The sequence below is a fragment of the Antechinus flavipes genome, chromosome 4 (assembly GCF_016432865.1).
Source record: "Antechinus flavipes isolate AdamAnt ecotype Samford, QLD, Australia chromosome 4, AdamAnt_v2, whole genome shotgun sequence".
Classification (NCBI taxonomy): Eukaryota; Metazoa; Chordata; class Mammalia; order Dasyuromorphia; family Dasyuridae; genus Antechinus; species Antechinus flavipes.
Window position 1 is genome coordinate 12,425,946 of NC_067401.1, and position 14,795 is coordinate 12,440,740.

At 47.0% G+C, this 14,795-nt stretch overlaps 1 protein-coding gene across 2 annotated transcripts in view; it reads right to left on the reverse strand.

Moving 5' to 3' along the window:
- ETV5 (ETS variant transcription factor 5) overlaps positions 1 to 14,795 on the reverse strand; it is a 62,790-nt gene that overhangs the window by 12,745 nt on the left and 35,250 nt on the right. For both annotated transcript variants that reach the window (XM_052000069.1, XM_052000070.1), the window contains exons 8-9: positions 6,254 to 6,498; positions 3,779 to 3,838 (exon numbers count right to left, since the gene is read on the reverse strand). In XM_052000069.1, the coding sequence (XP_051856029.1) occupies positions 3,779 to 3,838; positions 6,254 to 6,498 (305 nt within the window). The remainder of the gene's footprint in view (positions 1 to 3,778; positions 3,839 to 6,253; positions 6,499 to 14,795) is intronic.

A 14,795-nucleotide genomic window follows, 5' to 3' on the forward strand; every position in this document is an offset into this window, starting at 1 on the left:
AACTGTAATGGTTTCTTAACTGCTCCTCCCATGTCCCAGCTCCAAGGCTATACTCCCCTGTCCCATTCCTCTTCCCCCTCATGGTTCCATAGAATTTTTCCAATTTCAGCAACATCCAAAAGGTCCCCTAAATAAGGCTCAGCATTCAGGACCCTCCACAGCCTGGGCCCAAACTACCCTATGTCTTGGAGGACAACAGCACTCATCAGTGCCCTTTTATATCTCAAACCATCTCAACCCTTGTGGCTTTCCTTCCCGATCCTCGTCCCACCCCACTTCTCCATCTACTGTCCCTTTTAAGGTAATCCAAAGCTGCCTCCTTCCCGGCCCCTTCCCTAATGGAAGGGAGGCTCTTCTCCGAGTTCCTGGAGTGCTTCCTCTGGGCCTTTCACACAGCCCTTCTCACACCCTGACTCTTAGTGCGGTCCTTGGGTACTTTCTCCCTCTCCATTAGCTTGTGAGCTTTCCGAAGACAGGGACAGGGCAACTGGCACCTCTTAATATCCTTAACATCTGGCACACGCTGGGCAGTACACACTCACTGGATTAATGCTAAGTGAACAAAAGAAACCGTCTAATTTCTTAGCCTTTCGGAATATAGAGGAATTGTGTCAGATGTGGGCAGCTAGGTGGTGCTGCAGGGGACACAGGGCTGGGCCTGGAGTCAGGAAGACTCGTCTTCTGGAGCTCAGAACTGGCCTCAGACACCTACCAGCTGTCTGCCTCAATGTCCCCATTTTAAAATGAGCTGGAGAAGGAAATACTGGAAAGTCCAGTATCTTTGCCAAGAAAACCCCAAATGGGGTCATGAAGAGTCAAACACAACTGAACAACCACAAATCAGTGATACAGAGTAGAATGATGACCAGACTTGAGTAAGGAAGGGCCTGAGCTATACAAGCAGGGGACGTCACCAACCCCTATGAACTTCAGCTTCCTTATCTATGAAACGGAATGTTTGGGATGGCTGTGAGGACTAAGTGATCTCTTTTCTTCCCAGGTTATTTTTACTTTCTGAATCTGATTTTTCTTGTGCAACAAGAGAACTATATAAATATGTATACATAGATTGTATTTAAGATAGACTTTAATGTGTTTAACATGTATAGGACTGCCTGCCATCTAGGGGAGGGGGTGGAGGGAGGGAAGGGAAAAGTTGGAACAGAAGTGAGTGCAAGGGATAATGTTGAAAAATTACCCACGTCTATGTTCTGTCAATAAAAAGCTATAATAATAATAAAAAAAAGATCTCCCTCTCTCTCATACAGACAGACAGACATACCCCCCACACAGAATGTCTCCAAAGTCATTAAGCTACCGAAGCTTAAGACCGCACTAAGACTTTGGGGACACCCTGTATATATATTAAGTGCTTGGAAACTCTTAACGTGTTATATAAATGTCAGTTATTTGGTCTTATTTTTGTAGTCTAAAGCCACAGGTAGAATGCCAAATTACATATTCTCTCAAAATCTGTTCCCATCCACTAATTTTATGTTTCAGCTCTGAAAACACATCCTCGGATCTAAGTTGGAGAGTCCGATGCCATATTTTAAAGTGTACAGGCCTGCTTAAATTAGCAGGTTATTTTTAGGGTCTTCCTTTCTTTCTCAAAGACTAAAATATGCACAGTATAGAAAGGAAAAGGAGGGAGACTAAATTAAACGCTAGGTATGGCTTCCTGAACTCCTCCGACGCGGGCCTGCCTCTGCCCGTGCAGGTGGTTTCGTGCTTCCTTCTGAAACAGCTGGCGGTCGCCATGAGTTTTGGGGGAAAAGGCAGTTAGATGTGCATCTGCACTTGCCCCGGTTGTGGACAGGAAGAAGGTACTTGTTTTAGGGAGGAGGTGGGGAAGTGAAAGACTGATGGGAAACATTAAAGGGCTCAGAGGGGCTGCCAGAAGGAAAGGTATCTCCGAGCTCGATCGCAGATGCAATCGCGGACACTCGTTTCTCTCGCTGCTTCTACGGGTACCATCCTAGGATGGAAAATTGAAGGTGGTAGATTAGACCGGCCTCTAAGAACACACCTGACTTCTGAAGTCTGCTGGGAATGGAAGCGAGAGGAGACAGGAAGAAAGCAGCCAGACGGAGCAACCCAACGACTCTCCAAAAGCACCATCTTTAGATACGGCCTCTTCCCCTAAATGGGGCCATGCTGTGAAAGCTTTCCAAGACGTTCCCAGCCTCCTTTTCTGTCCATGGCTGTGTTCTGCCAATACCAGCTGATGGAGCTTGGTGGGCAGCTCTTCCTGGCCAGTGACTGGACACTCTCAGAATATCACATGGTCCCCAATGTGACCATGTGTGGGGCTGCAGAACGACACTGTTCTGAACTAGTGGCTCCCATAAAACTCAGTCCCTTTTTGGGACTTTTAGGATCTTTCACTCAGATTTTTTCCAATTCTCTGGAAAGGAGGTTCATGTGAGGGGATACTGTGATCCTACTTGAAGGACACTCCTGAAACAGAGCTGGTTTTCTGTTGAGAAAGGGGAGCCCAAGACATCTTATCAAGAAGCTGAGCTGGATGCAAATACAGCGGCTGTCCTCCCTGGGAGACCACCGTCTCAGCCTAGTAGGAAATGACCCTTAACCTGACAGACAATAGCAATGATACCCGAGTTAGAAAGTCTTCACTAGCATTGGCCGTCAAGGGCCATCCAGCTATGGTCAAGGCCCTCATTACCTTAAGATCGAGTCCTAAGTCAGATATTTTACATTCGGGTCACAGTAATTCATGACCCACAAAGAGAGATGTGCAAAGGCCATGGGCCTCATTAGCGGAAGGAAAGCTCGCACTGATGAAACTGTGGACTCTTCAATGATTAAGGCACGTGATTAACTGACAGGAGATTAGCAGTAAAATCTTCATATAGGAACGACAAGACATTCTGTTCTCTCTGCTGTTTGATCTCATGTTCTACATGTAGGCTCCTCTCCCCTCACTAAGACAAATTATAAATGGTTTGCTCATCAGCACGTGGCCTCCTTCAGGGTGACAGCTACTTAACGAGGCAATGATAAATGCAATTAATTTTTGTTATCCTTAGCCCTGCCTGCTCTCAGATAAAGCTAAGTCAGGATCATAACTCCAAACGTGATCCCCAGGCTTTCCTTTGTCTGCATAAAACTATTTACAGCAACATAATCCCACTCTTTTCAGTTATACTAAAAAAGGTGATGTAATCTTCATCCTCTCCTAATGTCTTAAGTCCTGCTCGGACGCTTAACAATGGCTTCTGAAGCCGTATCACAGTGGAACACAAATCCAGAGGTCCCATCCCAAGCCAGGTCTCTGTATGAACAATGATTCAATTTACTTCAACTTAATATAAATGTATTAAGGAACCTACTAAGTGACCCAGACTCAGTGACACAAAGACAAAAGCCAGCGCACCCCCCCCCCTTTTTTTTAAGGAATTGACATCTAAAGCCCAATGTTATGTCTGGAGAAGTTTGTCAGTCAAGAGTTGGCTCCCACGTGAAGTGCTCTGAAGCTCCAGCTACCCAGGAAGGCCACCGACTAGTGGGCTGTGCGAGCGCAGTGAGCACCGGCCTCTCAGGACACGAGCGTGGGCCCTCTGGAGAAGAGAGGAGGTCTCCGGTCACGTGAGAGGAGGTGAACAAACCGGGCAACAATACCACTCCTCGTGGACCCTACTCAGAGCTTCCTGCGGCCAGCCTTGCACCGTTATGTACACGCAGTTTAGCCTGCGGTGGGAAACGCTCGCCCTGACACGTGGGGGCCACACAGACCAAAGGGTGCGCGCTTACTTACCATCGTGGCTGCTGGAGAAATAGCCTCCTCTCATGTAGGATGACTGGCAGTTAGGCACTTCTGAAAGCAAAGCACAAAGCGGGGTCAGCGCCCGGGGGACGGAAAAGATCGTCTGACAGCTGAAGCCGACGGACACCACGGGCCGGCCTCGGACCACCTGCCGCCCACGAGGCCGGGCCCCAGGAGGGGAAGCTAGCAAGCACGGATCCGAGAACGGGCCGGGAAACGGGAGCAAGAGGGGCCGGGAAAAGCTAAAATCGTCGGTTTGGACTTGGACTTCACCCTTTCCTCCCCATTTGATGGAGCAACATCCTATTAATGCCTGTTACTGTTAAAGTGCCTGACCGAGAGTAAGAGAAAGGAGCAGGCTCGCTCCCCTAGGCTGCCAGGCTTGGGAGGGAGGGACAGCAGCCTGAGAAGTTTCCCCATCTGCTCCATTTGACTAACCATGTTCACATTCAGAGGTCAGAGTATTTTTAGACCTAAAGAGATTAGGGGATTTAAAGCAGGCCTAAAGCCTGCAGTTCTGGGAGATTTGTAGGTTTGGCCGGGATAGTCCACCCACCTTCTAAGGGTATTAAAGTGAACCAAGAGCACACTCGAGGGCCACCTTTCAGGACAGCTCCCGGCCACGTCCATCAGTAACACAGGTGGGTGACCCCGCCCACGGCGTGTGCACCTCCCCACTGTCTAGACCACCACAATCGGACTCAGATCTGAGGAACTGGGCACAGTAACCTGCCTGGCTTACTTTAAACAGTCTGAAAACCCATCTGAGAAACAGGAGTAGCTGGAAATAGCTCCTTCCCAGGTCTCGGGAGGAGCTACTCTGAATATGAGAGCTTGGTCCCGTGAGCTACAAGAGGCATCACAAAGGGCTGGAGGAGAGTGTCCTGGAAATCTGAGAGTGACAAGTGTCCCCTGCCGGCCTTCTGTGTTTTTCTGGCCTGAAGCAACCAGCAATCAAGGTGATTCATTGAGCTTTCCTCCTTTCTGCCCCCCCGCCCCCAACAGCTATCTGATCCATGCTAACCTTGATCTCAGGGAGGATGGCGGAAAGTTCTAGTTTTCCCTCCATAATAAATGAGGTTCATAGGACCAGGTCCCTCAAGGAGAAGCCGCTCCACTTTGCTTTGGGCAGCCTGGGCCAGGAGCGGGTGAAATATTCCCATCCTCCAGCTCCCCGTGACACGGTCTGGATACAAAGCAGATGGATTCACCCCCACCCCCACCCCCACCCAGTTAACTGAGGTAGAAGGGAAAAGTCACAGATAAAATGCCAATTCCAATTCCTTCATCCCTAAAGGTCTCTCTTCCTGCCACTTGGCTTCATTTTCAGACTTGGGACGGTGCTAAAATGCTTGTTTAAGCTGAAGGTTTCACGAGACTTCCTGTAACGCGACCCCAATTTTTCAGTCGCTTTCCCAGGCCATGTTTCTGAGGCCATATAGTGACCGAATCATTCTGAGCCCCGATTGTTGGAATTTTCTTCCAGGTAGGAAGCATCATGATAGACTGAACAGGGGCACTGAGAACCAACCCACACAGAGCCAGGAGCGAGCAGCTCTGAGTTACAGATTCCTCTCATTAGAAAAAGGAGAGTGAATCATTGGATCTCTCTCCTGGAAAGTGCTTTTGAGACCCTCAAGAGTCTGGCGGATTCCTGGAGATGGCCACCGCCCCAGGAATGATAATGACACACATGGTTCGGCTGCTCCCAGGCCTAATCAATTTTGGAGGCCGGAAATAAAAATTAGATTCTCTGTGAGCTTTTATTTGGGAACACAATCTGTCACCATGGCATCCAGCAGGAAGGTCCCCGCAGGCCCTGGCGGAGGCCCCCCTGGGATGATCCCGAGCTGCTTCTTGCCATTTCCTTGCCTGCCGTCTGTCATCGCAATAACCAGGGGATAGGAGGGTGGGGCGGGGTGGAACAACCCGGATTGGAAGCAAGCCCTCGGCCCGGCTGCAATCTCAGCATCTGCCTGCGAACCTGGCGGGGGCCGGGTCAAGAACCCGGAGACACCTGATCTAGACTTGTTGTCGGAACTGGAATTGAGGGTTCTCCATTTTCTGAAATCCTCTGCAAGGCCTGATTAGAATATTTCTTTTTTCATGACAGATGCTGTTTCTCTTCCTCCCTTCCCATCTACTAAGGGGGCCGAAGGAGGGATTCTTGCTCTGGTGGGAATATGGATTAGCCTATTGCTAAAGCTCTCTACCAGTGTTAAGTATCGACAAAAGCCTCCTGTGTGTCGGGGTTCCTTCCCTATTCCTCCAAGCATCCTGTCTCTCCCCCTAGATTATAACCCCCTCGAGGCTATCAGATCTCATCTCTGTCTCCTCCATAAGCCCTCTGAGATCTCTGGTCCTTTTGGAGAAGGAAGGAGCATCCCCCCGCCACCAGCAACGGTTCAGCATCTGGCACCCGCAGTGCTGGGGAGCTGTTCTTGGGATGAAAGGCCACACACAAACCTGAATCGATGCAGTAATCCCTGGGCTCCTGCTTGATGCCCATTGGCGACTGGTAGCCATGCGTTGGCACTCCAGGGATGCCCGGAACGCCGTGCTCGTAGAGAGGGTCAGGATACTCTTGTTTGAATCCCTGAGGTGGTGGGGGAGCTGCAGGGACAATAGGCTCTGACATCTGTCGGTGGTAGCCTGGACGATTGTCACCAGGAGGAAAGGGGTGGCAGGGTTCAGACATCTGTCTCTGAAACCTGGAGGAAGAAGGAAGAGTCATTTGGCTCAATCAGAGCCACCATCAAAGTACCCAGTGGTCCAGGCATAGGAGAGAACAGACTTTAACCCCTCAGACTGCTGAGCTTCAGCACAGGAATACTTAAGTAGGGGGTTCGCCTCTATCCCTTACAAACATGACGTGATGTCCAATTTTCAATCACTTATGCCTTGAGAAGGAAGGATAAACGATTTCTTGACAACCCTGTAGTAACCTCCCAACTTTCCAGGCACCCTGCTCTACAACAGGCCCCCACCCCCCAAATCAGATGCGTCTTCGCATCTGATAAATTTATCAATTCATAAAATTCAGCCTCGGGGCCTTCCAGCAGCTAGTAAGTAGCCAAAACCCAGAGTTTCCTAAAACCAGAGAATATGAAGGAGCTGCTGACCTACTGTGTGCAAAACACTGATGTACACTGTGTACTTAAAGGAAAATAGGTGTGAAGACATGCACAGGGACTAAGGAGTTGGGATGCACAAAATTTGGAAAAGATAAGAGCAATTAATTTTGAAAAAGGTTTAAGAAATTACAGAGAGTCTCTGGAGAAGCTGTCACAAGTTTGAGGAGGAAAGCCATTAAGCAAATTGAATCAGATCAATCAGAGGCAGCTAGTGGCAGTTGCATGAGCACCAGGCCTTGAGTGAGACAGACCCATTTGACTTCAGACACTTACTGTGTCCTTGGGCTAATCTTCTTGCTTAGTTTCCCTAATGGTTAAACTAGAATAACAGCAGCAACTTCCCAGAGTTGCTACTGAGATAACATTTGGGGGAAAAAAGTGCTTGGGACATAGTAGACAGTATATAAATGAGTATCCTCCTCCCTTTCCCTGGGGCTTGGATATGGTCAACATTTTCCCTCAGTGTCTTTAACTGAAAAAAAATTTTTTTGAGGCAACTGGAGTCAAGTAACTAGCTCTACCCACTGCACTACCCTAGCTGCCCCCGCCCCAATGGCTTTAAGGTCTAGATGGCACGACTGACAAATTGGCAATTGCTAATACACTGGAGGAGGCCTGGGCAGGCTTGGTAAAAGAATGGACTGAAGAGAAGACCCTTACACTGAAAAGGGACAAATCGGAAAGTCTACGCTTGCGTTCACATGGAGAGACGGCCCCTCTAGACCTGGGGTCAGCAAGCTACAGTTGAGGACCAACGTTTTTTTCCATCTTTTATACGATAAAACATTTAAACACCTAAAAACCGTCCCAGAGCCATTTGTTTGGGGAGTTCCCTGGCTTGGACAATTTTGTCACATAAAAAAGACTTGTTTGGAACTGACTGATGCGGTAAGTGTGGGGTACAAATATAAAGCAAGGTGGCCCTTGCTCCCAAGGTCTTCCCTTCTCTGGGGGAGACAAGGCAGAAGGAAGGTTCCAGCTGCGAGCCAGATGTTGGGTCCCTGGATCCCGAGGGGCAGCAGGAATGCAGATGGGAACGCCTTTCAGCAGCTTCTCTTCCGATGAAGCTACGGCAGGTTCTAAGAGTGACCCACGTGATGGTGGCAAAGTCTCCCTTCTCGGAGGGTTTAGATCAGGAGTTCCGAACCCAAGGGCTAGGGCCGTGTTTTCAGAAATAGCCTGAGAACTGCACTTCAATATAACTGGTTTCCTGTGTAATCCTCCAGATTTCATTCATTTGAAAAAGGGACTCTGAGAAGGGGGTGGGGTCCATGACCCAGAAAAGGTGACGAATCTCTGCTTCCAAGCAGAGAGGGGGAGGGGGAGTGAAAGCCTCCCCAGTGAGGAGGCCCAGTGAAGGAGCTGGGGAGCAGAAAGTCCCCTCTTTGTCAAAGGGGCAAAGAAGGCCCGATCTGCCGCCTTCCAGGCAGCGGGCCTAGGAGCAATGGATGGAAAACACAGAGGATCAGACTTTGGAACAATAGAGAAAGAGGGGACTAATAAGAGCTAATATTACTAGTTAACATAATACTAATTACCACGTTGTGAGGTAAGTTATTCCCATTTTATAGACAAGGAAACTGAGGCAGACAGGAGTAAAGCTGCCAGATTCAGGGTCACACAGCTAGTAAGTGTCTGAGGCCAGACTAGAACTCATGAAGGAGCTTCCTGACTCTATGTATCATGGCCACCTCAAGATCTAGAACCTGAAGGAGCCTCAGGGGCCCCTGGTCCAACCCCTCATTTTGAGAGACTTTGGTCCAGGGAAGTCAAGGAGCGTGCCTGATGTCATTCGGGGGATCGGCATCCGAGGCACTTTTGATTCCGGTACCGGCCTCTCTTTCCCCTGAGCTGCCCCAAACGGACCCATCCGTCCCGGAGGATCCCCACCACTGAGGGCTGAGCCGGTGAATCTGTCTCTGCCGACCCCTAAGCACCAGAGGAGCCTGGGGTCATCCCCCTGCGGCTGGACAGCCCCGTGCTGGGGGTGAGGGGAAGGAGGCCCTGGGCCGCTCCGGATCTGGCCAACGCCCTTCCATAAGAGCTACGATCTCGCTAAATCGCGCAAGGCCGTGTGGTAGGTTACGTGCTGCCCACGGTCAGATCTAGGCGCACATTTACCCAGCTGAGGGGGCACTGCTCTGGAACACGGATGCGCCCGGGGGTCACACACGTCAGTGGGGATCCGTGCAGGGGGTCCCGTGTGACCACACTTCCCTCGGGGGGTTCACGCCCAAGGGCTGCAAGGGTTACCCGGGTGGGATAAGGACCAACAGGCCTTTCTCCAGGTTGGCCGTGGCTGTCGCCGCTTCCATTTATGGCAGCGTCTCGATGCACTCACAGGGCACATTCGTCTGAAACCCGAGTCTCGAATGTCTGCCACCGACAGTGTGCCCTGGCACAGGGGGCCTCGCAGGGGATTTTCCATCCCTCCCTGGGCCCTTCGCCACTTTGGAGGCAAGGACGTGCCTTTCCTCTCTCTCCCACCCATCCTACCCTCTCCCTGCCCTTCCCCTCTCTCCCCCCAACACCCCGAAAGGCGGTTTCTATCAATCAATTGCTCCTGATAGGCCGGAGATGGCCCCGGGCCGGTGGCCTGTAACCGGAGTCTCTGCAGCTGGCAGGCCCGGATTACTCCACTTCCGCTCCGCGTCCATCTCCCCTTCCAAGATGAAACCCTAGAGCCGGGCTGGTACGGCCCCTTCAGGAAAAGGCATCCGCGGATGGCCAGCAGCCAGAAAGCCCCGAGCACGGCTTGGAGGGGGCTCTGAGATCAGCCAGGGCTCGGGCCACGGGGAGCGACATCTTTGGGGAGGGATGGAGAGACGGGGCAGGGCTGGCTGCCAAGTGCAAGGGAGAGCAGGAACAGCGCCATATTCGGGAGCGAGCTTGACGCCGCCTTTCTTCACGCTCACCCCCGAGCCTGGCAGACCGCACCCTGACCTCCGCCTGAGCTCTCCCCCTCCCCACGTCCCGGGAAGGACCTCCAAGGTGTCCTGTACACCGCACAACGGAGCCTCTTGTTTATGGGGCAGCGACTCCTTTCCAGCCTCAGGCCTCTGTCCTGCAGGAAGGCCCTTCCTCCAGCCCCGGCCCCCCGCCGAGCCCCCACGAGGCAAGCTCCGACTACCCAGATACAGCAAGTGGCAGCCGAAGGCTCCTCGGGTGCCCGTTTATTTAAGGAACCGGTTATTTGTTTGTCATATTTCTATGGTGCCTCCCCTCCCAAGAGCTCACCCACGCTACCAACATTTGGTTTACATTATGAAAGCCGCCAGATGCTTTTTCTGCATTTCCTTTACTCTTATTGCTGCCAATACACACAGTCAACACAATGCTTATGGCAAAAGTGAGAGAAGTGTGCATCAGATGGAACTGTCTCGGGGACACACGAGGGCCCTGGGCCACAGGAAGCAAAAAAGGGCCAGAGGCCACTTCAAGATGGAGTCCGCCAAGAAACCAACAGCACTTAATGCTTTCATTAGGGTCACAAAGGAAGGGGCTTAAAAGGGGAGGGGGGCAAACTTCAAAGCTTGGCAAAAAATAAGGAAATGGAAGAAAAATAACTAATATGTCGACTGCAAGGAAGGATTAAAATTACAGGCACAGGAATGGCAAACTGCATGCTCCAGAATAGAGAAGATGTTCTAGTGGATGACAGACGCCAATGGAGACTTTCTAATATTGTGTGAATTATGATAAAGACAAAACAAAAAAACACCAAAAACCCCCCAGAAAACAAAAACCTCAGGCCTGAACTCCAAAGTCTCTTATGTACAGCCTGCCAATCCCACCTAGATTCAATTTTGCCTTCCCATAAAATATTAAAAGGTTCTGCAAAGAAAACATCCTCCTAAGGCTTAAGAAATGTTTAATCGATTTCTGTAGCTCAAACAAGGGAGCAGCAAGGTGATCAAGGGTATAGATATGTTGACACGATATTTGAAGGCTTAGACATACAATGCGCCTATTGATAAAGGTTGAATAGCAACAGGAAAGAGCAGGGTTTGTTTGAGTTTTTAAAAAAAAAAACCCACAAAAAATAAATTTCTGCTCTCTAGAGAAAATGGAAATATCAAGTCTGTAACAGCAATAAAGCAAATTTAAGCTTCTAAAAGGGAAGCCTATTCATCATTTCAAGGCACAAATGCAAAATATTAGCCATCTTCTGCAGAATAAATCAAAGTTTTTTTTTTAAACTTTGAAAATTTAAATCAGATTTGAAAAAATGCTTTGCAAAAAGTTTGAAAATCCCTTAACACTCAGAATGAATTTCTTAATATGTTGCATTTGAGAAACAATACTGAGATACATTTAAGATACAATATTCATGTATTTTTGTTTGAGAGGTCACAAAAGGTTCCGAGAGGTCTGATTTTATGGCGTTCCCTTTGATTTCTCTAAAGGTTACTTTATACATGTACATATTTGCTGATTTCTTATCCACTATTTTCATATCTTCCAATAACCTAAATGAAATTGGGGTAACACTGTTACCCAAGACCATATTTAAAGAACAGACACATCAACGGGGCTTCTAAAGAAAGGAGAAGACTTGGAATCATACCAAGTGATAATTTGTTGAAGGAGGAACTGGGATTCTTCTCCCAGAGAAGAGAAGGCTTAGATGGGATCACAGATCTTGTTATAGAAATCCTTACCATGGAGAAGGATCAGCAATAATTATCATCAAAATGATCTGGTATTGGCTAAGGAACAGAGTGGTAGATCAGTGGAATAGCTTAAATCTACAAGAAACAGTAAATTAACAAAGTAACCTAGTGTTTAATCCATGTAAACACCCCTAGCCTTTGGGATAAGAAGGTACCATCTGACAAAAACTCTGGGAAAACTGGAAAGCAACTGGAAGACACAAGCTAGGCACAGCATTTCACACTCTATACCAAGATAAGGTCAAAATGGATGTATGATTTAGATACCAAGAATGATGCTATAAACATATCAGAAGAGCAAGGAAATACTCTGTCAGATCTTTGAAGAAAAGAAGTTTTGACCAAAGTAGAAATAGGGAAAGTTATAAAATGTAAAATAGATGATTTTGATTACATTAATTTAAAAAAACTTTAGCACAAACAAAACCAATGCAACCAAGGTGAGATGAAAAACAGAAAGCTGGGAAGCAATCTTTATAGCAAGTATCTCTGATAAAGACATCATTTCTCAAATAGATGGAGAACTGAACCAAATTCTTAAGAATACAAGGATCCCAACTGATAAATGGTCAAAGAATATGAAGAGACAGATTTCAGAAGAAATCAAAGTTACATAAAGACATATGAAAAAGTTTTCTAAATCTCTTTTGATTAAAGAAATGCAAATTAAAACAATTTCAGTATCATCTCATATCTATCAGATCAGCAAATCTGACAAAAATGGAAAATGATAAATGCTGGAAAAAATGTGGGAAAAGTGGAAGATAATGTATTGTTGGTGGAGTTGTGAACTGATCAGATCATTCTGGAGAACAATTTGGAACTACGCCCAAATGGCGATCAAATTGTATATACCTTTTGATCTGGAAATATCTTTACTAGGTCTGTATCCCAAAGAGATTATTAAAAAAAAAGAAAAAGAAAAAAGAAAAAAAAGAGAAAAGGACCTATACATATAAAAAATATTTTAGCAGCCATTTTTTTGTGGAGGCAAAATACTGGAAACTGAGGGAAAGCCTATCAATTGGGGAACAGCTATGGTATATGAATGTGATGGAATAAATACTATTGTGCTATAAGAAAGGGAAAGACACTAACTGATGCAAAGTGAAATGAGCAGAACCAGGAAAACGTACACATTATCAGCAACATTGTATAATAATCAACTATGAATGGCTCGGGTCTTCTCACCAACACATTGATCCAAGACAAATACAAAAGACTCATTCAGATAAAAAACTGATGGACTCTGAAGGTTTTTCACTTAAATTATTCTTTTTTGTGATTTTTTTCTTTTGATTTGTTTCTTCTTTCACAACTGTGACTAATCTAGAAATATGTTCTACGTGATAGCACATGTATAAGCTATATCAAGTTGCCTACCATTTTAGAAAGAGGGGAGGGGAGGGAGAAAAAATTAGAACTCAAAATCTTGTAAAATTGAATCCTAAAAATTGTCTTGACGTGTAATGGGGGGGAGGGGGAAATGCTATTTTTTAAAAGCTGCAATAATCCATGTGAAAGCTGTGTAATAAGCATTTATTACTCATTTAAAAAGGAAAAAAGAACCAGATTTGCTTTATCAGGTTTCCAAGGAGGAAAACACTCCCCACCTCAACAAACCAGAGAATGGGGAGGAATTTCTGACAGGTAGGATTCACCCTAAGAATGAAACAATCACTACTTAGAACTTACATTCTTATATCGAGGATGTATATAAATACATGCAAAATAAAGAGGCAAATGAATACAAAGTCGTGTAGGAAAGGAGAACAGTAATCGTGGAGGGGATTAGGACAGACTTCTTGTACAAAGTGCCATGACCTGTGTCTCAAAGGAAGAGAGGAAGATTCAATAAGATTGGGCTGAGGAAGGATGCATTCCAGGCATGGAGAACAGCCAGTGCCAGGGCTTGGCAACAGAATATGGATATTGCGTCTGAATTAGAGTTATGGTCCATTTGGCAGACAAGAATGGAAAGATAGTTCAGGGCAAGATTTAAAAACTAAACAGAGAGAAAGGGAGGAGTGGCGCAGAGAAGATTAAGTCTCCACTCTGTTGGAGAAAATGGCAGGGGATGGAATGAAGACTACATGTAGAAAGATTGGTTTGGGCAAAGAGAAGGGGCTCCTATATCTCTCAGGCTGGGAGAAAGGAAGAGAGAGTGGGAGATGATGTCAAAGGGTTCTGAGAAGAGGGAGCTCAGGGCAAATGGCCACAACTCTTTTAGTAATGTAAGAGGCAAGATCTTCAATGGGAAGGGATAGGAGGAAGGAGAGGTGTGGGTGGTGGGCTTGAGAGGAAGTTTGGAAAAGCTTTTGTGGGAAGCTGCTGTTTGTCCTTCCGTTAGAGGGATCCAAGAGGACCATGACATCAGGGAGGAGATAACATGCAAGTGAAATAGGGCTGGGCAAGGTCACCTGCCTCACTTTGCCCACGAGAGCCATCTGGGTCCAGCGGCCAGATAGAGATAAGGATGGTGGGAGATGGCCTTGGATGAAATGGAAGACCTTGTCCTTTTTAAATTAAGATCTTCCACAGGTCTCAGTTTTCCCGAGGCAACACCCATTCAGGGATTCAGGATAGGTAGCAATGGAGGCAAAGAATCTCATCTTTCCCGTAGTGCCTCCCCCAAAATCTAAATAAATATATCTGGGAAGAAAAAACTATCAGGGTTTCTGATCAAAGCCGTTAGGGAATTAATTAAAGAAGAATGAAAGCACTGTTTTGCCACAGTGAGGGCCCAGTCAAAGTAGTAGTAAATGAATTTAGCTTGTAAGGTACGTCAATTGACTTCCTCTAACTCTATTCAATAGTGAGTAGAATAGAGGAGAGAGGAGGGAGTAATTTGTCAAGGAATGACCGGCAATAGGATAAGGAGGGATTCAAGAGCAGGGGTCAGAGAGAATTTGCTAAAAACAGGGTGAAGATATGAGAGAGAGCAAAGTCAAAACAGGAGCAATAAATGGCTAGGAAAGAGACATGAAAATAAGCAACATTATCCATCAGAAGCTAGTATTCAGGTAACCTTCGATCCTGACTTCCATCTTCCAAGAGCCTGTTGGAGGTTCCTATCAAATCAATTAGCTCCATTGTCTCTCTGCCTGTATGATCAAGCTCTTTCTTCTAAGACTTTAAAGAATGAAAAATAATTTGGGGATAGAATACAGTTGACAAAGTAAGCAACCTAAAATAAATGTA